Genomic DNA, 22,544 nt, shown 5'->3' with positions numbered 1-22,544 from the left:
AAAAATTGTAAATTTTGTATTATATTTTAGTAAATCAGGCTCTTAGGTGCTTACCATAGCGAATCTCAGAGCAAACAGAGACAAGAAAGAAGTCTGAAGATTATAATCTGATTTTTAAAATATTCTTTATTATATGAGCGGCTCAGAGAAGCATAATGGTATGTCACTTTTTCTATTCAAGTAATCTGGGAAAGCATTCCTATGCAAATTAATACAATGACACATGGTCACTGCGCCTCGAAGAACCGCTATATGTTAAAACTACAACTTTTCAGGAGAAGCAAAAAAACATCCATTCCACTCTTAAATTTTGCCAAATATGCACGGAAACACTTGAAAATATAATAAAATTAGTTCTGCGTATATTATGCACTGGACATTGTTGTAGCTTGTTTCAACAATATTATATTTCTATTTTTGAGTTTACTTAGCACATGTCGGGTTTATCTTTTGCGCCTTTATAAGCACATAGAAAATCAATACGTACGTGATTAGAACTTGAAACCTATCTATTATTTTTTCATTGTTGTGGCGAAACAATTGAATATTCACTCAACACATTATGAGGGACGCTGCCTGGCAGTTTTGAGGTTTATTTGCACACCATAACTCATTTTCCACAAAAATGTCACATAGCGGTTCTTCGAGGCGCAGCGACGACATATGAGATAAGCTTTCCCTGCCATCTACAGATACATTTCCGAAATTGAACTACCTACATGCTGATCTGTGCAACGATCCCGACCCATTCCACATAAAAATCCAGTTTCCACTAAAGCTGACTTGCCATTATGTTCGCCCGATCAGCTCACATAACGAAATTCATGTCTTGTTTGGGTATAGAAGGCATATATTGAAGGCCATTTAGCCCGTCACCTATGAGGGATGACGCTCCTGGGCGAGCACACTATCTGGGGAAAGGGAAGGAAGGAAGCGGCCTGGGACCTATAAGTTATGTACTACCCCGGCATTTGCCTGGTGTGAATGAGGAAACCCAAGAAAACCTCATTCAGGATGGCTGGCATGAAAAATCCTTTTACACTTTTTCGACAACCCCATTGGGAATCGAACCCGGAACAAACAAGTGACCCGTGTTATCACTGATATGCATGGTTGCAAGAATATGGCTTTTAGATTAGAGGCAGGGCCGGATTTAGGGGGGTGCAAAGGTGCACGTACCCCCCCCCCCTTTGTTGTAAATATACACTACCTAAAGTGAGAAGCTAGCAGTGAGTTTTGCAAAATCAATAGTTTCAGTCAATTTTCTGAAGGTTGAAGGAAAAACATTCATCGAGAGCAGACAGCATTTCCAGGACAATTCCTCATTCACACCACAAATGCCTAAACGCATTTAAAAACCTCAAATTTAATTCATATGTACTGGCAGTTATTTGGTGCATCCCCCTCAGAAAATCCTGGATCCGGCCCTGATTAGAAGTGTATGGCCAGATTTCTTTCAATAAGACTATACCTAAAATACTCACTTGTTTTACTCTATGCCTTCCAATTTTCATATTTGATCCAGCTATCTTCGCTTCAATATCCATTTTTTCCCCCTTCATATTTTCATTTCGTAGCATAAAGAAATCTTTCACACCATTTATACACGTTCGCAACATCCAATATCTTGTGACTTGACAAACATGGCTTTTAAACTCTTTAGAATACCCAAGTTTTAAACTCTTCTAATAAAAAACAAAGTTTTTTTCTCTTTACTTCACCCTTCTCGCCCGGTTGAAATTCTCTAGACAAAAATCAACACTGAGTTTTTAAAGCGTCCTTTATTGTTGTACGCCATTCTTAATTTTCCAAGAAAGCTGTTCGCCTTTCTTTCCCGTTCTAGAACTAGCTTCGACGTCGTTACTATCCAAACACTAAATCACTGTCACAACCTCTATTAAGTTTTAGTTTAAGGAAAAAATAATAAATGGTAACAGCCTGAGAGAATAATGTAAAGAAATTGCACTTCACAACTTCAGCACAAAATATGAAACTCGCCGTCATAAGTTGTCTCTTCACATTTTTGCTATTTTTGAATACTTGTCGTAGCATCAAAGATAATCCCAGAAAAACATATTATATTCGGACGGTGATACACCGACTGCGAGTGTTTCATAGAATCCTCATGCAGATGGCGCTAGTGTAAAAGAGCTGTATGGTGGGTAACAACATATTAGGGTCTACAACGTATTTTTTTGCAGATACAATCTAAACATATTCACTTTTAATTGTAGTACACAGTAGCGTACGCAGGAATTTATTTCGGAAGGGGCAGGCCTGTTGTCAACCTAAAAATTTATGAGTGGCCCCCAGTAGTAGTCAGGGGGTAGCCAGACCCAATCATATTATACTTCATCACCATATTATAGTTCATTTGCAAGCCTACCGTGAAAGTCTATGAGGCCAGCCAAAATTTAGGGGAGCCCGCCCCCTTGCCCCCCCCGTGGATACGGGCCTGGGAAGGGGTCCAAACTCAATATGAGGGTATTTTATATCAAAATTCCTAAAATAGCTCCTAAAATTGGGATAAATTTACACAAAAGTAGAACTTTCGGGGGGATTCCCATAGGACCCACCCCTTGCGTACGTCCCTGGTTGTACAATACCGAGTTGGTTTTTGATTAGATTCTAGGAATGCTTTCAAAGTTTTAACTGGAAGTCCAATCGGAAAACGACTATTAGGAAGACCTAAGCGCAGATGGAAGGTCAATATTAAGATAGATTTTGCAACAATAGGAATACAAAGTAGAAACTGGATCCAGTTGGCTAAGGATAGAAGTCAGTGGAGAGCTTTTGTGAAGGCTACGTTGAATCTCCGGGTTCCATAGGCCATAGAGTGTGCAGTTAGTTATAGCTCTGTAAAAAGGGCATTTTCTAATCATGTTCGCTAGAACTTGTAGGATTAGGAATTAGATCAGATTTTTGGGCTTGAAGCATCTATGACTATGTTAGCCCGTAATGTATGAAGGATGACCCGACGTCCCTCGGCGATCAAACTATCCGAGGAAAGGGAAAAAAGGAAGCGCCCTGGGACCTATATGTTTGGTACCATCCCAACATTTGGCAGGTGTCAAATGAGGAAAACCTCATTCAGGATGGTTGGACTGAAAGAAGCTTTTACGCTTCTTCGACCGAGTGTCCCTACCGGGAATCGGACCCGGGACCGCTCGTATCAAAGACGAGAGCGTTAGCGACCACGCTACGCAGAGTTCATTATACATTAACATCGTTGCGCGAAGTTTGTTCAATGGAGTTTTCCTCCACAGTACATAGCCTATACAGCGACAGAGAGAAAGAAATTGAATTTCGACCTAGATACTAGCTTCATTGTTAATGGTAAAATATCAGTATTGAATCCAACATCAGAATATTTACAGCTAACACCGTAACAGGAGAAACAAAGGTTAAAGTAAAAGTTCGTGTCAAACGTCAGTTCTTTGACAACGTACAATATAATTAAAAGAGAAAAAAAAGCGAGCTTACCATCTCCCCCCCCCAAAAAAAAAACTCTATTGTCCTCTGCAGTACATTGATAACAACAATGTATCATGACGTCCAAAATGTGAATGGTAACTGAGCAACAAAGAAGATGAGCAACAATTGGCTATTTCAGAACACTTTTATATACAGGACAACAAACTAAAGGGGAAAAAAATAGATTCATTGTTGTTCATTGGTCATTGTTTCATTCAGTAAGCAGCTATACACGAGATAAGAGAAAAGTCGAAACACGACAGAAGTGTCAAATGAATTTTAATAATAATGGCTTCACAGCGACTGAGATGCATAGAAACGCTGGGATTATTTTAAGTGCAAGGAGTGGACCGTGTCAAACAACTGTCAGATCTAAAGTGAACCTTCTGAAAATGTAGATTTTAGAAGAATCATTTCACTTATTTTCCATTATACACGTATAAAACAAAGATAAGTCAGCACAAATCAAATAGAGTTTTGAAATGATTATCAAAATATTTTGAACATATTATTTTATGCCTGCTCTGACAAGTTCACTTTAGAATTTGCGTAGTAAATATTGGACATGAAAAGATAATCAGAGTGAGGAAAGCTAACAGCTATGACCATGAAAGAAACTGTAAAGAGGAAAAAGTAGTGTTGACAACAGTGTTGCCAATTTGGAGGAAAAGTCGCTAAATCTAGGGGATTCGCCTTCCAAGATAGCGACAAAAAATATTTTTTCCGATTAGCGACGTTTTTGGTGATTTTGGAATGATGATTTGGCGGCTTACTTACAAATCTAGCGACTTTTGTGCTGCGAACAACTTGTCCTAAAATAAGTGCTATTAGCTCGAATCAGTTCAGATATATGTTTATTTTCCTTTTGCTTATTTGAATCAGTGCAGATGTTGACGAGCGGGGAAAGTACATAACATTTATCTCTATATTCCCGCTTTGATTGCTGTTATCTCTTACCTTCTAACGGGAATCAACTCCAGCTTTTAATGCCCTTTAGTTTCCAAACCTTCCTTTAGAGACACAATAATACATTTACCGATAGCAAACAGATTATCTGTAGAAGCGTGAGTAGAAGTGAAGTGTGTAAGAGTTTTCTAGACCTTTAATTTTGTTCGTTTTTCTAAACTCGTTTTTGATTTCGTTGAAGCAAAATTGATCATAAAGTTAAAAATACACAAAAGCGAAATTATTGTTAGTTATATATGGGTCTTTCATATTTTTCTTGTAGCGTAGATAATATTGTGAGTTGAATTGATCACGTATCTTCTATATAAAATATATAGTATATAACATATGATATATAATATATATAATATATATCTTCTATATATAGAATATGCTGTAAATTTAATTAGTTATTACATTATTTTCATGTAAATTTGTTACATCTGCCTCCACCACGCCGAATGGTTAACACACATATCTTACAAGCACCTGGTTTCTAAATCAAATCGAAATGGATGATTAGCGTCCATCCATCCAAAATTCCACGATTTTTTAAAGCGACTTTTCACCCAAAATTGGAGTCATTCCATCTCCTATTTAGCGACTTTTTGTATCAACTTGTTGGCAACAATGGTTGACAAGTAAATTACCCCCTTGTGAATGTCATAAAATACTCCCTTGCAAAATACCAGTGATGTCCATGTGAATGTCATAAAATACTCCGTTGCAAAATACCAGTGATATCCATGTGGATGCCATAAAGTACTCCGTTGCAAAATACCAGTGACATCCATGTGGATATCATAAAGTACTCCGTTGCAAAATACCAGTGACATCTAGGTGGATGTCATAAAGTACTCCGTTGCAAAATACCAGTGACATCCAGATGGATGTCATAAAATACTCCGTTGCAAAATACCAGTGACATCAAGGTGGATGTCATAAAATACTCCGTGGAAAGATACCAGCGACATCCATGTAGATGTCATAAAATACTTCGTTGCAAAATACCAGTGGCATCAAGGTGGATGTCAAAATACTCCGTTACAAAATACCAGTGACATCCAGGTGGATGTCATAAAATACTTCGTTGCAAATTACCAGTGACATCCAGATGGATGTCATAAAATACTCCGTTGCAAAATACCAGTGGCATCAAGGTGGATGTCATAAAATACTCCGTTGCAAAATATCAGTGACATCCAGATGGATGTCATAAAATACTCCGTTGCAAAATACCAGTGGCATCCAGATGGATGTCATAAAATACTCCGTTGCAAAATACCAGTGACATCCAGATGGATGTCATAAAATACTCCGTTGCAAAATACCAGTGACATCCAGATGGATGTCATAAAATACTCCGTTGCAAAATACCAGTGACATCCATGTGGATATAATAAAATACTCCGTTGCAAAATACCAGTGACATCCAGATGGATGTCATAAAATACTCCGTTGCAAAATACCAGTGTCATCCAGATGGATGTCATAAAATACTCCGTTGCAAAATACCAGTGACATCCAGATGGATGTCATAAAATACTCCATTGCATAAAATACTCCATTGCATAAAATACTCCGTTGCAAAATACCAGTGACATCTAGATGGATGTCATAAAATACTCCGTTGCAAAATACCAGTGACATCCAGATGGATGTCATAAAATACTCCGTTGCAAAATACCAGTGACATCCAGATGGATGTCATAAAATACTCCGTTGCAAAATACCAGTAACATCCAGATGGATGTCATAAAATACTCCGTGGCAAAATACCAGTGACATCCAGATGGATATCATAAAATACTCCGTTGCAAAATACCAGTTACATCCATGAGGATGTCATCAAAACGATCCTTTACTAAGGGTCGTATTAATCCTGGAGATGATGAAATTTTTAGTGGATGCAAGACACGAGTTAGTTCTATTGTTTCTGCTTAGGTGATAACACCTTACTGACAGAAAAAAAATGTCTCAGTGGATGGCAGGTCTAAGGGAGCCATGTGTTTATTTTGACGATAACTTTGCAACTTCGATATCGTACTCCGAGATCAGAAAAAAGAAAAAAAACTTTGTCTTTGATCACTGACCAGTGTCGCCAGCCCGAAGCAGCATAAAATCCCTTCAGAACATTAAAATTTAGCTATTTAGTTAAAATGTTCCAAAATGATTTTTTTTATCAGTAATGTGAATGCTGCCCTCGCGCTTGCACAATATTTACACCTTATATAACGGACTTGATAGTCTTATAACAGTAAATGGAAATCTGGTATTACAGCATGCACATAGGAAAATGACACATGGAACGCAAAGGGTTAATGGTGGGCAACATCGGGTCCGCGGATTTTTTCGGGATACTCCCATTTCCTCCCACATTCCACCAATTCTTCCATCATCATTCATATACCCTAATCCTCCATCTCCCTTAGCCTACAAGGCATAAACGTGCGACGTTAAATTGAAACAAGTAAATTAACCCTTTTTCTACACAAAGCAATGTGGCATCTTATTTCTCACACTTTTAAAACTAGAAGTTCCGTTAGTTCTAATTGTCGTAGTGAAACTTCTGCTGATATTTTCGTCCCTTGCTCCTGCTCCAGATTGACTTTTACCATCACAACAAGCCAGGGTCGGATCCAGGACGGACTTCTGGGGAGGCGGTGGGTTGTAATACTGCTACTTAGAGCTACTTTTAAGAGCTCCAAACTCTGGGATGGGTTTTAATTATATGTAAAATAAGAACGTTTTCTCTTCTGGAGGGGGGAGGGCGATTGCCCCTGCAGCAAGCTGACTTCTTTGCTGTGAACAGTTATTTGGTACTAGCACAACAATGAATAAACCACGCATTACACAGGCTATTCACTTCGCATTTCGAGAACAACTTCTCAACTAACTTTGTGTCGTTAACCTGGAATGCATATCTTTCAGGCGCCATTATAGTGCCAATGCAATTATTTTATAGCAATATACAACAATTTAATAGCAGTTCATTGCAGCTGGCAATATTCCGATTCCACTACCGGATGCCAACCTTGAAACTCATTACAAAAGACTATCAAATACTCACTTCAAGTGTGCTAAGTCACGGTCAATAGCTCAAGCACCGCTCTCTAACAATACCGGTGGTTCTGACTTTTACGATATAAAATGGTAAAGGGTTTTTGATGGGCCATATTACGAAGAATTTCAATTTAATTATCATATATACTGTATAAATATCTCCTTGTTGAATTACAGATACTTGTCAGTGGAAATAGAATGAATTTTTTTAAAAGCTTAAAATTTAATTGTGTCTGGAAAGCCAAGTAGTAAGTCCTATTGCTATTATTACGATTATAAATATCAATATCCAAAAGTGCCTCAAGTTCTTCATTCACTTAAATATACTCATCTTGGGTAAGTAAATAGAAGCAAAAGAAAGGGAAATGGAGGCCTTGAAAGTAGACCCTAGATAAATTCACCAGTGTTCAGAAGATGCTCTCTGAATGTACTACAATGTACTGAACAGAGTGGGTCGGTAGGTCGGTAAGACAGTGGTTCACAGTGGGTGGTAAGTCAAGAGTGGGTCATACTGGTTGGCCGGTCAGAATGAGTCAGAGTGGGTCACGATGGGTCGAGAAGTGAATCACGTGCTGTTGACCTACGACCCACTGACCCACTCAAATCTTGAGTCACTTCACCCATGACCCATTAACCCACTTCATTACAATAGGGGTTTATATTGATGTTGATCAGAGATTGAAGTTAACATTTAAGATGGGTAAATGGATATTAAAGTGACTGAAGGAAAGTAAGAGATTATTCACTTAGAGTGAGGTGATTACGTATTAGTTGTAGTGGTCATAGCAGAGACCAAGTCGGAGTTTCATGAAAAGATATAGTAGAAATAAGCTGAGAGTCTAATTTACAACGTAAGTGACATGCGTTGCCTTTAGTATTGATAGTAGACAACATCGCCAGGCCTTTTAGAGTAATTTACCTACATATAAGAGTAGTAGAGTAGTAGTTATACGAGTCTCACGTTAAATAAATCTTGAGATTCGATCGTAAGCTGTCAAAACAACTGCGGCAAATCACGATTATATTTTGTAGCAAATGGCTGTCCACTAAATAACATAATTTTTAAAAAATGGCCTTCGTTTATATATCTTGTGGAGTAAGAGATGGATATATCATCAACGAAAATCCTATAAGGTCCTCTAGCGTGAACCTAATAAATGTAACTTCACTACCAGGCACTACGATGTGCAGAAAATTAAATGTTTTTTTTTTTTATGTTCCACAATTATGCCATTTAAACTAAAGGAGCCGGATAATTAAGGTACTATTGGTAAAATAAGAGAGAAAACCCATGGACACGATATTGTCCACCTAAACTCACATGAGCGGGAATCGATCCAGTGAACCCTCGCACCAGAGGTGAACAGCCTTCCACTGCGTTACCATGCTCCCCTCATAGAATTGATAATCCTCCATAGAATTAGTAAATTCCTTTGGATAAAGTTGTTCTAAAATATGAAGTGCAGTCTGACTTATTAAAGTCTCAAGGTGCCAAATTCTCGACAAAAGTTTCTCAATAGCTTAAAACTGAATATTTTCAAATCTTCTGTATATAATGCTAGATGTTTTGACTTTTCATGGAAATCCACATTATTGAGTTAGCGTATTTCTAAGTTACTGTAGCAAAGAGATCTCAGTCTGCATATCACAAGAAAGATTCAAAAATTAACCGCTTGATTACCACTAGGTACGGCCTGTACGTAGTTGAGTATGCATTCTTCCCTACCACTATGTACTGCCAATGCACACGGAAAAGAAAGTATTTGACAGTTAACAAATTTTCTTTTGTCAATAACACGAGAACAAATTAATTAATTTGGATTTTTTTTGTTGTTATCTTTAGAATAGTTATAACTTCACAACATGCCAAAGTCGGTACTCTAATAGGTTAATTTATTGTTGAGTTATTAGGAAAAGAAATTATGTCAACTGAAGAATACTTTCTTTCGTAACTGTACATAGCTGTTTCCACCGGTTGAAGTGAAAATATTCTTGCATGGTAATGGCCACGAAAACGTACGAATGATTCTGGTCGCGGAAGACCGAAGTGTACGTATTCCTGTGACATCATTAGAGCACGTGACCCTTGAGGCAATAAGCAAGTTGCTGAGAGTACGAACCCCTGCTATTAATGATATGTATGTTTTTGTTTTTGTGTACTCTGTATCACAAAACCAGTAAAATATGGAGGAAGGAGAGGGTTATGGTTCGTCAGATTATGTTCCGGAGGAAAAGCAGAATGAATTAGCAACGAATGTGGTTGATGATTTGTTTGCACTATTTGTTCTCTAACGCTCTCCGCTTAGCATGGTCGTGAGGTTCTGCACTCTATCTACAGGGCTGGGATTCAAGGGGTTAATGCCAAAAAAAATGGAGTATCTCAGAAACCCCTTAAGTGGGGAAGATAAAACTCGACATATAAACACCTTACTAAAAGTAATTGAAAACGTATTATAGTGTTTTTGAAAATTCTACTTCTAAATGGATGTTTCTATGATAATTTAATTTTTCATTTTGTATTCATAAAATGAAAAAAAAAAAAAAAAAACTTTAACCGTTCAAAAATGATTTTAAAAAATAACACACATTTAGCACTCGGGTAGAGTTGGGTTTTTGTTATCACATATTGATTTGAATATGCATGCTAAGGGGGGAAGACTGTTCAAATATGTATTTAAAATATTTTCCATAATCTTATTCTTCTCATACGAAAACCGAGCATATTAGCTAGTTTTGAATCATCTATTAGTTCAGGTTAAACTGTCAAAATCATCTGATTCTGTACAAAGAGAGAGATTAGTGTCTATCACAGCAATGCACCGAACCGAGGACATTTTTGTTAAATTCTGAGAAAATGGGATAAGGAAATTTTCAACTCTTAAAAAAACATTTCTGGATATTAAGCTGTAAAATAACGCATTGATTCCGTTAGCGTTTTCTAGAAAGAGCGAAAGAAAAAAAGATAAAAAGAAGAGAAACGAAAAGAAAGAAGACATTTTAACAAGATTTAAGAAAAAAGAGGGAATAAATGTAAAAACGAAAAAGAAAAAGAGTACCCGAAGCTGACTTATAGAAAGAAGATTTAAAAAAAAACAGCTGCAGAGTTAAGGTTTTCTTTTTTCTTCAAAGAGCCTATCGTAAAGTGAAGTGTGATGCTTGAACGTAATACGGTGATAGAGCAGACCCTTGGGGAACTCCGAACAGGACAAGTGCCTGTTACAAATGTTAATAGAGTGATCCATTTCTTAGAATTTGTCCATTGACGATTCCGTTGTTATTCGAGGAGATTATTCCGTTCACCGAGAATCCTATCTGCATTCGGAATGACTCTGCTGCAGAAATCGATTAGCAATTTATTCACTTCTTGTCCCGGAGACCAAGATGACACGGCGGACAGGTTAAAATTTGTATGTATCCCTTAATATTTACATAACCATTCCACAGCTTCGCAGTACGCTTTTCAATATCTAACAAATTTTATTTTATTATACATTATATCAATTTTTCATAGAATTAGGTTGACTTTCTATGGATCAATATTAACAGACTGTATTCACGAATAAATTAATGTCGACTAAAATTAGGGAATTCGTGTTATTATTCAGTTCAAAATCTTTTGTCGCGAATTCTGTCGAGGAATTTGACGATTAAAGTATACGAAATGATAATCATAATCTGTTATTCTGTATGCTTACAAAACTTGGTTGCTTACTCTGATGGAAGAACGTAGACTGAAAGTATTTGAGAACAAGATCCTGAGACGAATATTCGGACCCAAAAGGAACGGGAATGAGGAATGGCAGAAACTTCATAACGAAGGACTACATAATTTATACCGTTTACAAACATTGTTAGGGTCATCAAATCTTGGAGGCTCAGGTGGGCAGGTCATATAGCCAGAATGAAGGAAAGTAGAAACGCTTTCAAAGTTTTAAATGGAAATCCAATCGGAAAACGGCCATTAGGAAGACCTAGGCGCAGATGGGAGGATAATATTAAGATGGATCTCGCAGAGATAGGAATACAAAGTAGAAACTGGATCCAGTTAGCTAAGCTGGAGAACTTTTGTGATAGCAGCATTGAACCTCCGGGTTCCATAGGCCATAGAGTTAGTTACGTTGACTTTTGACAAAGAAACTGTTACTGAAAAGCTGTAAAATTACTGTGATGTGTTACGTAATTAAGCTAAAGATAACAGACAGCGTAATTAATGGAAATGAAGAATTATATTAGAATTAGTGGAATGAGAAAGTGGAAGGAAAACGAGAGACCTCCGAGGAAACCCACGGACACAATATTGTCTGCCATAAAGATACTGGCTTGAGATTAAACCAGGGACCTCTTGCAGCACAGGGGAGCGCCCTACCACTGAGCTACTGCACCTTTTAATTAACTGTCGAAAGAAGGTTAATAGTAATGTTAGTGATTAGTGCCATGAAAGTTAATAGTGATTGTCACATGTCTGCAACGAGGTGGGCAAATTGTATTATAGCTGTTCTTTTTTTTTTCTTTTTGATATGTAGCATACGGGAATGTAGGAATGAAGTAATTTGAGGATATTATACTGTATAATTGAGTTGATTTTGAGTTTAACGTCCCTTTCGGCAGCGAGACTATATAAGACGAGACCTACTGATTAACGAGGATTCCGATATACATGAGCTCCCGCCGGGTCTTCCACGCCAAAGGCGCATACGCTAACCGTTTAGCCACAAAAGAGCTCTAATTTGAGGATATGTTTAGGGCTTAGTTGTGCTTTTTATTACAAAGATGTGTTGTCCAGGCGTGTTGTAATAATTGAGATTGATCCTATAACGGATAGTAGCGAAAATGCTTCGAGGTGTTTGATTTAAGAAGTGGAAGCCACAGGGAATTACAGCTGTGAAGAATACTCCCTAGTAACAGAGACAACTTGCAAATCGCTTGCTGTAAGCTTGAATTGCAAGTCAGCCAAGTTTGCATCCAGCTTGATTGGAAAATGTGCAAGCATGCCGCAAGCTGGATTACAGTAACGAAATTACATGGGGGCAACATTGTATTCAGTATTCCATTCAAGCTTGACGCAAGCGTTTTACAAGTCAAGTCAAGTTAATAGCCAATGAACGACCGGTGAAGGGGATAAAGCATCGCTTGCAAGTACAACTAAAGGTAGATTGTATGAAAGCATGCGTTTCAAATGCAAGTGTAGAAAGCCAAAAGCCAAACACGTGGCCGAAAGTTTTCTTGCTACTTGGACTGTACTTTGAGCTTTGACGCTATGACGATTACTTGGAACAATATAACGTTAATATTTAACGATTTCGGTTTATCCTAACTCCTTTTTATTATGTCCGTGTGGTCGTTCGTCCGTTCCGGAGACAAAGAAGTCCCAACAAGATGCAGAGCCAGCAACTTTGGTTAAGAGTCTTCATCCCGGCGAAATTAAAATAGCGCTAATTTTACAGTAATTATGTGATATCTTCAAATAGATAAAAGATAATCGAAATGTGGAACAAGAGCGCCCTAGACAATATTATTTTACATAAGAAACCGTTATCACTTATCTGCTTTCGATTTCGAGCCATTTTGAAAATCGGCATTTATTTTCGCGTTTCTAAACAGCTGAAAACGGAAAGCCGCTAGGAGACTTGTGATAACGGTACCTCACGCAAAATAATATTGTCTAGGGCGCTCTTGTTCCATATTTCAATTATCTTTTATCTATTTGAAGATAATCACATAATTACTGTAAAATTAGCGGTATTTTAATTTCGCCGGGATGAAGACTCTTAAGATGCAGAGATTCAAAAGCTATGCATTGAAATTGTTGATGGAGGGATATTCAAAGTTATAGCGGTAGAAATCAATAATTTCCATTTTTATGTTATCACCATAGATCAACAGCGATAATCGGTTTTCTGCAATCGATTAAGCGTCACAAGAATACATTTCATCTCTACCTTTAAACCTCTAATTAAACCGGAAGTGGTAGAAATCAACCGCTTCCGGCTTTAGTATTGATTACTACAATAGATTAGGATTAGGAATTAAATTTCTAGGATTTTTAAGTATCTAAGGTTATGTTAGTCCGTCACATGTGAAGGGTGATGTCTCTCGGCGGTCACACTATCTAAGGAAAGGGAAGAAAAAAAGAAAGGATTGGGGAAGGAGGGAAACGGCCCGGGACCTATATGTTAGGTGCCATCCCGGCATTTGCCTCGTATGAATTGCGGAAAACCTTACTGAGGATGGCTGGCCTGAAAAAACTTGTATATTTTTTCAACCGAATGTCCCCAATGGAAATCGAACCCGGGACCATTCGCACCGAAGGACAAGTGCGATAGCGACTCGCAACAATAGAATGAAAACGGTAATAGAGAGCGAGAAGAGGCTTTGTATAATGCATTAAGTGTCTTCTTAAGAATTTATTCCATTTCCACTTTAACTCTCTACTAAGACCGGAAGTTATGGAAATCTACTAACACTTCCGGTTTCAATATTAATGGAGAAAATATAACGCTATACAAACCATACTCCTATACGTCATGTGCACGTAAGCTTGTTTCTTGTTCCTTGGGGCGTACGGTGGCTCACAGTCAGTTGTAGAGCGCTTATCTCTAGTACATGGAAGTCCCTAGTTCAATCCGCGCCCAAGTAAGTTTGTGGTGGACAACATCGTGTCCGTGGGTTTTCTCGGGGTACTCCCGTTCCCTCCCACATTCTCATTCCACCAATTATGCCATCATCATTCACTTGCTTTAATAATCGTCTCTCTTAGCCCAAAGAACATAATCGCGGGACGTTAAACTGAAAGATTTCATTTTGTTATTTATTTTGAGTTTTTTTGAGTTTTACGTCCCACAGTTATGCCGGTTAGGCTAAAGGAGACAGTGATTATGAGAAATGAATGAAATGGTGGAATGAAGAAAGTGGGAACCCCGAGCAAACCCACGAGCACGGTGTTTGTCCACCACAAAGTCCACACGGCGCGAGTGGGATCGAACCACGGATCCCAAGCACCGGAGGTGAACGCTCTACCACTGAGCCACCACGGGACAATCTGGCTCTCCTTAAATGGACCAACACTCGAACTAACTACTCTAAGTACTAACTACAACTGTAAAAATTATAGTTCCTGAACTATATGTTAATAAGTACTATTATCTTCGAATAGTTCTTATACAGTCCCGTCTCGTATTTTATATAATTTCTTATTGTTATCAAACAGGTAGACCTAGTTTCTTTATTATTTGTTCTTAACATCTTTTTACTTATAACTTCAGTCCGGAACAGTGAAAGCAAATAAATCCATAAACTACAATGTTATACTTGATCGATGTAGGGGTGTATACCTACTTTTGGGCCACCCTATGGTTTATGTACACAATAGTTTAGAAGTATTTCATTTCTGAAAAAAATTCCAAGACTTATCAGGAATTCTTCGCTCGGTTCATTCGGCTAAAATCCAGAAATCATAGGGGGCTATATCGAGTGAATAAACAGGCTCATCTAATTCGATTGGAGGAAGACATTTCTGACATAGTTAACACATTGCTCAGAATATATTAAACACACACATACACACACACTTCTCTACTGATTTTGCAATAAGCAACTTTCCAAGAAATGGCTTCGAGTGGTTTGAGATTTACGCATGAGTTAAAACAAATATTAATCATGAACACAACTTCAATTCAATCACAACACTCGCGACACTACGCGGCCGTCTCTGAAACTAAGTTCATACACATCATGTAGGTATACAGTACTAATAAAAATACACTCAAGGATTAAAAAAAAACTGTTAGTACTTACCAGTTCAACAGATCCGTAATGTCGTCGACTAAATACACCCCTTCTTGAGATCAAATCACTTGATGAGGAACTGAAAAACAAAAATAGATACATTTTAACAAAATAAAATATATTGTAAATATGCTAGACAACAATTCCAATATTAGATCACTTTATATAAATAATATGCCAAAGAGACAAAAAAATTGATTTATTTTTCAATTCGTTTAACGATCTTATCAACAAAGAAAATACTCGCTATAGAAACCGGAAGTGGCTCTTGAGTAAAATCAGTACCGGTAAAATTTAAATTTTATTGCTACAACCAGTAGCGGTTCTAGAAGGTAAAAACTAATGGGGGAAACGGCTAGACCCCAGACTAAGATAGGTATATCATGAATTTACTATACACTTTTAAAAATATATAAATAATAGATTAAATTATTTTTGTTACTCAAAAACTGAGGGGCCTAGGCTCCCCGGGCACGGGCTAGAACCGCCACTGAATACAATCTAAGGAAAGAATGCTTTAAACAGCCAGTGGCGGATCTTGAAGGTAAAAACGGGGCGGGGGGGGGGGGGCAGCTAGAACCCAGACTGTAATATGGTATATTATAAGATTACCATAAACTTTCAAAAATATGTTAGTAATAGTTTAAATTATTTTGGTCACTCAAAAAACTGAGGGGCCTAGGCCCCTCGGCCTCGAGCTAGATCCGCCCCTGTAAACAATTTCAGAAAGCTGCATGAATTAAGGTGGATCACTAGGTGTTCTCGGTGCTATGCTAAACGTTGCTTGAATAGTGCAGCGTTGCCAGATAGTGTCGAGTGTTACTGATGCTAGATAATAAAGGAAGTAATGATGGAATTCTGCTTGGATATTTACTGGAGAAATTAGTTTTCGACTCTTACCGCAATTCACAGTTAAGTTCCGCTTCGCAAACTGCAACGCTAGAATTCAGGAATGTTCTTATTGTGACTACCAAAGTAAACGTTCAAATTTGGCAACAACGTATTATGGCGTTCTGCGCAAGTTTCTTCTCAAAATCTATTTCCTTAAATGTAAATTAATATTTAAATAAAATGTGAAACATAACACGAAAAACGGTCAAACAGTATATCTATTTCGTAATAAGATCGTTACTTTAAAATACATTACACATACAAATAAACATTTCATAAAATTGAGCTCTTCTAGTAAGATCTGACAGCAAGTGCCATCTTGTGTGCTCATTGTAGAGATGCAAGGGCTCGGAAAAAACCCGGCTTTTTTGGAAAAAAACTCGGTTTTTTCTGCTTTGCTTTTTTGCTTTGGAAATTTTGGGCTTTTTTCAAAATACTGCTTTAAATTGATAAAACAGACTTTGTATCGCTTCTCTATAACACAAAAAATCATTTAATTAGTGGTTGATGCTGATAATAATATAAAACATCGAAAATAAAATATGAATTTCGAAAAAATATTTCAAATGAATATTTCATTATGAATTCATTATGAATTCCACAGGATTAACCAATGTATATAATAAGAATTTTTTAACCTCCTATATACAAAAGTAAGCAGAGTTGGCAAGAACCGTGGTTGTTTTTGAAAATGCCAAAAACCCGTTTTTTGGGGGATGTTTAAACCAGGCTTTTTTGGTTTAAACCAGGCTTTTTTGACTTTTTTATTTTTTGATTTTTTGACTTTTTTGATTTTTTGCTTTATGTATTTATATTACATATTCACAGAAATAAGTTTGTTTCGCCTTGATGTTATTATGTAACAGCGGGGTTATGCCGGAAGAACTCCCATAAGCTTAAAGAAGTGCGGTCAGTAAATTTCTTAAGTTGAGAATCTCCCGCCCTAGCCATTGAGAAAATCCCGTCATTACTTGAAATGTAAGACAATAACGGGAAAATCCTGTTATTGCTTTGCATGTAAAATTTAAAGGTCAACGTACCATAATCAGTACGCTAAAACTGAGGTATTAAATTACAAATTTAGTACCGGTACGTAAATATCATTGAAAGTCCAATCCAAGCTAATGTTGGAAGCTACGTAGGGAATCGATAAATTTTGCCAATTTCTATCAATATATTTAAGCAATATTGGCTTCTTTATAAAACAACACACATTTAGGCATGTAGAAATATACAATTTGGTTTGTTTCGTATATTTAAGCTTAACATCCTTACGAAATACCGAGGTTATCAAGGAGAAGACTTTCGCTTAAACTGACATCCGAACCGCTACTTGGGTTACGCATGAAAGAAGGTTTGTGGTTCGACCGAGAATTGAACATGGAACACCTTGATTAAAAGGTGAAAGGGAAATAAAACTATTGCAGGTGGTTTGATATCTGGAAACGTTACCATGAAGTTCACACGATTCGCATTTTTCATTCTTTTTATTTTTGTGGTTTAAACCAGTTATTAAAAAAAAAGTTGGTGTAAACCAGCCAACCCTAAAAGTAAACACTTCTTTTTAAAGAATACACAAATAACTAGCAAAATAGTATGTAGTATTTTTACTTCAAATTATTCCATACCCTCTTTTTGAAACAAAATAAAATTAAAATAAAACATAAGAGAAATACTTAGATTTATATGATACACTTAAAGGCTGCACATCTAGAGCTTTTGGTTCTGTATATTCTTGAAATTCTACAGTTAAGTTTTATAGAACCACCATCACAGTTTACCCAATCCTCAAGTTTTCTGAATTTTTAACAAGAGGGATTCAACATATTATTACGGAACTCCCCCCCCCCCAAAAAAAAAAAAGACTACGGAATATATTTAAGTTAAGCTAAATACAACTGCACAACAAACATGACTGAGTGATTAGCTTTTGCGCTTCTATCGGGAAGTCCGAGATTCAACCATTCTGACAAAGCTTTTCTTCATTCCATCTGTGAATGTAGAAATAGTGCGTGTACTGTGAGTTGGGCGACTTCCTTTTTCATTGTTTTTAAATCGTTATTATTACTAATTACCAGCAGTGACGGTTTTGCGAAGGTTAGGGAGGCGGTCTTTCGGACTGAAGCCCGTTCCCCAAAGTTACGGAATGTCTGCAACAAACGAAATATCTATTATTTATGCCTTTACTCATAAACTTTAAGCTCCCGTCAAATAAAAATTACGAATGTTTAAAAAAACTAAAAACATTAGTAAGAAACCCTTCCCAAAATACTTTTCTAAATCCGCCACTGATTCTCAGTATAAAATGATTTTTAAAGTTGTATCCGGAAGATTATTGCTAAACATATAAACGAAACGAAATATTAGTTATGCCTGTACTCATAAACTTCAAGCACTTCCCAAATAAAATTAGGACTTTTTAGGAAACGAAACAATCAGAAAAAACCCTCCTAAAGTACTTTTCTAAATCCGCTACTGATTATTTGTATAAATTGGTATTCAAGGTTGTGTCCGGAAAATTATTGCTAAATCACTTCACAGCTACAGTATAACAGAAATGTGGAAGTACGGTTTGACGGATATATTGAAAAACGTACGCTTTGACGGATAAATAGAAAAACGGGCAAGTTTAACTTTTGCGCTAGAAGCTAGAGTACTAAAAGCTCTTAGAAATGAAACACGGATGACAAACTAGAGAAGAAAAAAGATGTCGATAACTCAAAAGTTAAAATAAAGTTAAATAGCCTCTAAAATTACCCTCAAATACTACATTCTTCATGTTAGCTTTAATTCGTAAATCATGTGCTCCATCCATCTTGATGGTGAATTTCAGAGCGAAATATCACATTCAGGTCATGGAATTCTTATCTAACTATAGAATATACTATAAGAAAGCTATTTAGATAGAAAAATCATGAAGTTGAAAAAAGCCAAAATTTCCAAAATTCTCGTTTTTTTCCCAAAAAAGCCGGCTTTTTATGTGAAAAAAACCATCGAATCAAAAAAGCCGGCTTTCTTGCATCTCTAGCTCATTGTAAAACGAATCAAATATTTTCTTTTATTTGTTACTGTTTTCGATATCAGAAGACATAACCAAATAAATCAGTGTCTTGTGTTGTTGCTGAAACATAATTCTATCTTTTAGTACAATATTTATAATATGTAACATTTCTTTGGGTAGTAATTAAGGGAATGAGGTAAAATATGTGTTACCTTCCGGGTGGTGATCCACCTTAATTATCACTTTCGACCAGCTTTCCTTCTTTACCTTGTACCAATATTTATACTATACTTTTAACCATGTGACTTTCCACAAAAATTGCTACTGAGGAAAAATAAAATTTCTATCTGGGAAATGGCTAACAGAACAAAAAGGTCAAATGCGATTATGGGATCAAATCGTCATTTTTAAAAAATAAAAACTCAACCCATAACTTTACTTTTCTTTGAAAAAAAAAAAAAAAAAAAAAAAAATGCCAAAAAGAATATTTCTTATACTCAAGGCTTAAATTGTTATCCGGGAAAAGAGAACTGTTGTAACTCTTCGCAAACAAGTTCTTTCTTCTAAAGTTGAAATCTAAAAAGAAAGAGAGAGACCAGGAATCTCCGACATAAGGTACGAAAAGTCTGTTAAAGAAGATAGTTATTTGATCCTAACTTTGTGACTCAACGAGATCTTGAGCTTATTTCTAGAATGTAACGCCAACGTTAAGCTTGAAACGTGACGGTAAAAGCTAAAAGAAAGGAAAAAAAGGGCCACTTTCCAGCAAATGTGTTTTTGAGAGCGAAAAACTGTTAGAAAGAATTCTGATCAGAACTTATTTTATTCAATCTATGACTGGTTGTGCTTCTAACATCTATCGGTTCTTTTGAGATTTTTTTTTTTTTTTTTTTTTTTTTTTACAAGTAATGTATACACTCATGTCCAAAATGATTGTCATACATCTATAACTGTCTTCTTGTAAGAATATAATTTGATAATGATTTTGTAGAGTATTTTTAATACTGATACTATGTGTATAATCGGGAAATGCATATTTGTGGTAAACTTCATAGGAAAAGAATTATAAATGTGAAAGTTATAATGACTAAAACAAAATGTTCTTAAATGGACAAGAAAGTTTTATTTTCGTTTTATTGTTCTTATTTACTGCTTTTTTGACATGAAATTTGCCACATACAGTGCGTCCCAGTAGCTTTCGAACCCGAAAAAAACGTTATAGTTTCCGAACAAATGTACATAAGAAAATGAAATTCACAATACACGTACCTTGATTCATGCTAAACACGAGAAAGGGTTGAACAGAAGCGCACACATCAAAACAAAGACGATAGGTGGCGCCAGGGGAAGTGCTGCTTGGCGTGGTGCGTGTGCGATAGTGTGACTCGAGTCGCTGCATCGCGAGGATGGTTCTGTACACCGTACAGGAACGCGTGTTCATTGTTAAAAAATATTGGATATCGGGATCGTATCAGACCGTTCAACGTGAATTTTGCCGTCAATTTGGATGCCGTAAAGAACCATCGAAATCATCAATACATCATTTGGTAAACAAGTTCGAAACAACAGGAACGTTGCTTACGGGACATGGAGGCGCGCGTCCAAGGATGTCCGAGGAGACAGTACAGAATGTACGGCAACGTCTTTTGCAGTTCCCTAAGAAGAGCCTGCGTCGATTATCACAAGAGGTAGAGATGTCAAAGTCAACTGTGCCAAGCTGTTTCCATATCGCGTTACAGTCGTCCAGGAGTTGAAGACTACAGATTGGGAAAAGCGCGTGATGTATTGTCGTTGGTTGCAAGCTTTGTTGCATGACAATCCAGGAATCCTAGACTATACTTGGTTCACAGATGAAGCTTGGTTCCATCTCTCCGGTTATGTGAACTCGCAGAATACTCGGGTGTGGGCCTACAACGATAACGTTGTATATAATATTAGCAATCTGTGCCAGCTTATAAAAAGGGATCAAAGGCGAATTATTTGAGCAGTATTATATATAAAGAAAAGAAAGACACATAGAGATATCGAGATATTATTTTGTAATCGTTAACTAAAAAGAGAGTTGTTGCTATGGCAACGTAGTAAAATAAGTGTGTATGTATGTAGACATCTTGTTGAATATGCAGAAAGTTGATTATGTACGCTTCTCATGGTTGAGTATTAAAAATCAGCTAAAAAGTGATAAAACGTTTGAATTATTTCAAAGATTACTAAAATTGGAATATAACGAACCAGCACCTTCTAAAAAATTGGTGCCTCAACTCCGGGAGATCTTCAAAGTATCGTTTTGAAGATTAGTAAAAACGGCAAATCTTCAACGTGACATTAGTGTTATCTTATTGAGAAGTGGCAAAGTGATTCACCGAAATATGGCTATGAGTACAACAAGTAGTAATATAACCAGTGATCAGAGTGTGTGTCCAGAAATGAATTTTAATGAAAATTTGACTGACATTTTAAAAGACTTAGCCCAACAAATAAGGAACCAGTCTGAGCAAATAAGGAACCAGTCTGAGCAGATTAATGACCAAGTACGAAAAGGTGATGAATTAGTCCAGCAAATTAGGAACCAGTCAGAGCAAATTCAACACTTTGATGAAAAATTGGACCAGAAGATAACCCAGCTAGCTAACGATTTTGATGAATAGATAGCGAGGTTGGAACAATGTAATGAGAGCAGATGGGATCTTGTTCAACGTCAATTGAGTCAGATGAACCAACAGGTAGTAGAAAAATTTGAACAGTACGATGAAAAAATGGAAAAAGTAACACAAAGAAGCACGGAAGTTCAAGAGTCAATAGATGTTCTAGAGTCAACGATTAATGCTCATGATAATCACATCAAATTACTGCAAGACGAAGTAAACTTTATCAAGGAGAGATGTATTCCCGAAAGTCCATTTCAGGATAATGGATACATGAATCATCCTACATCTACAGGTTGGGTACCTACTCGTCATCCCAGACCAATTTTGGAACTTGACGGATCTTCGAGTTGTGAAGAGAGTACTGAAAGAGAAAGAAGAGTGAGGCAAACATCCAGGCGTAAACACATCTCCAATAGAGGTATGAAGACAAATACAGGTAAACCATTGCGATTCAGCGAAGTTAAGTCGCTTACTAAATTTAGTGGTATACCCGAAGATATCCCCGCTAGGGCATTTCTCGAAAAATTTCAGGATGAATGTGAGCTCATGGGTGTAGATGAGTCTCAGTTTTTAAAATTATTGCCGCATATCTTATTACCACCCTGATTAACACGGTTCAAAGCTATCAGGGGTAGTCTTCGTACATATTCAGATTTTAAGAAAGCTCTTCTATCAAATTATGAAAATGATTTTATGATAGCGAATAGAGATGCCGTCTTGCGAACGAAACATTTCAA

The 22,544-nt window shown here is 36.8% G+C and overlaps 1 protein-coding gene across 1 annotated transcript in view; it reads right to left on the bottom strand.

Moving 5' to 3' along the window:
• Positions 1–22,544, bottom strand: part of LOC145689883 (GTPase-activating Rap/Ran-GAP domain-like protein 3) — a 641,847-nt gene that overhangs the window by 424,754 nt on the left and 194,549 nt on the right. Inside the window, exon 2 of the mRNA XM_081764181.1 lies at positions 15,277–15,346. Coding sequence (XP_081620307.1) covers positions 15,277–15,346 — 70 coding nt within the window. The remainder of the gene's footprint in view (positions 1–15,276; positions 15,347–22,544) is intronic.

The sequence above is a fragment of the Thermobia domestica genome, chromosome 7, assembly GCF_964235325.1.
Source record: "Thermobia domestica chromosome 7, izTheDome1.hap1.1, whole genome shotgun sequence".
In the NCBI taxonomy this organism is placed as follows: domain Eukaryota; kingdom Metazoa; phylum Arthropoda; class Insecta; order Zygentoma; family Lepismatidae; genus Thermobia; species Thermobia domestica.
The sequence above is the reverse complement of the archived record's forward strand: the minus strand, read 5'-3'. Positions and strand labels throughout refer to the sequence as shown.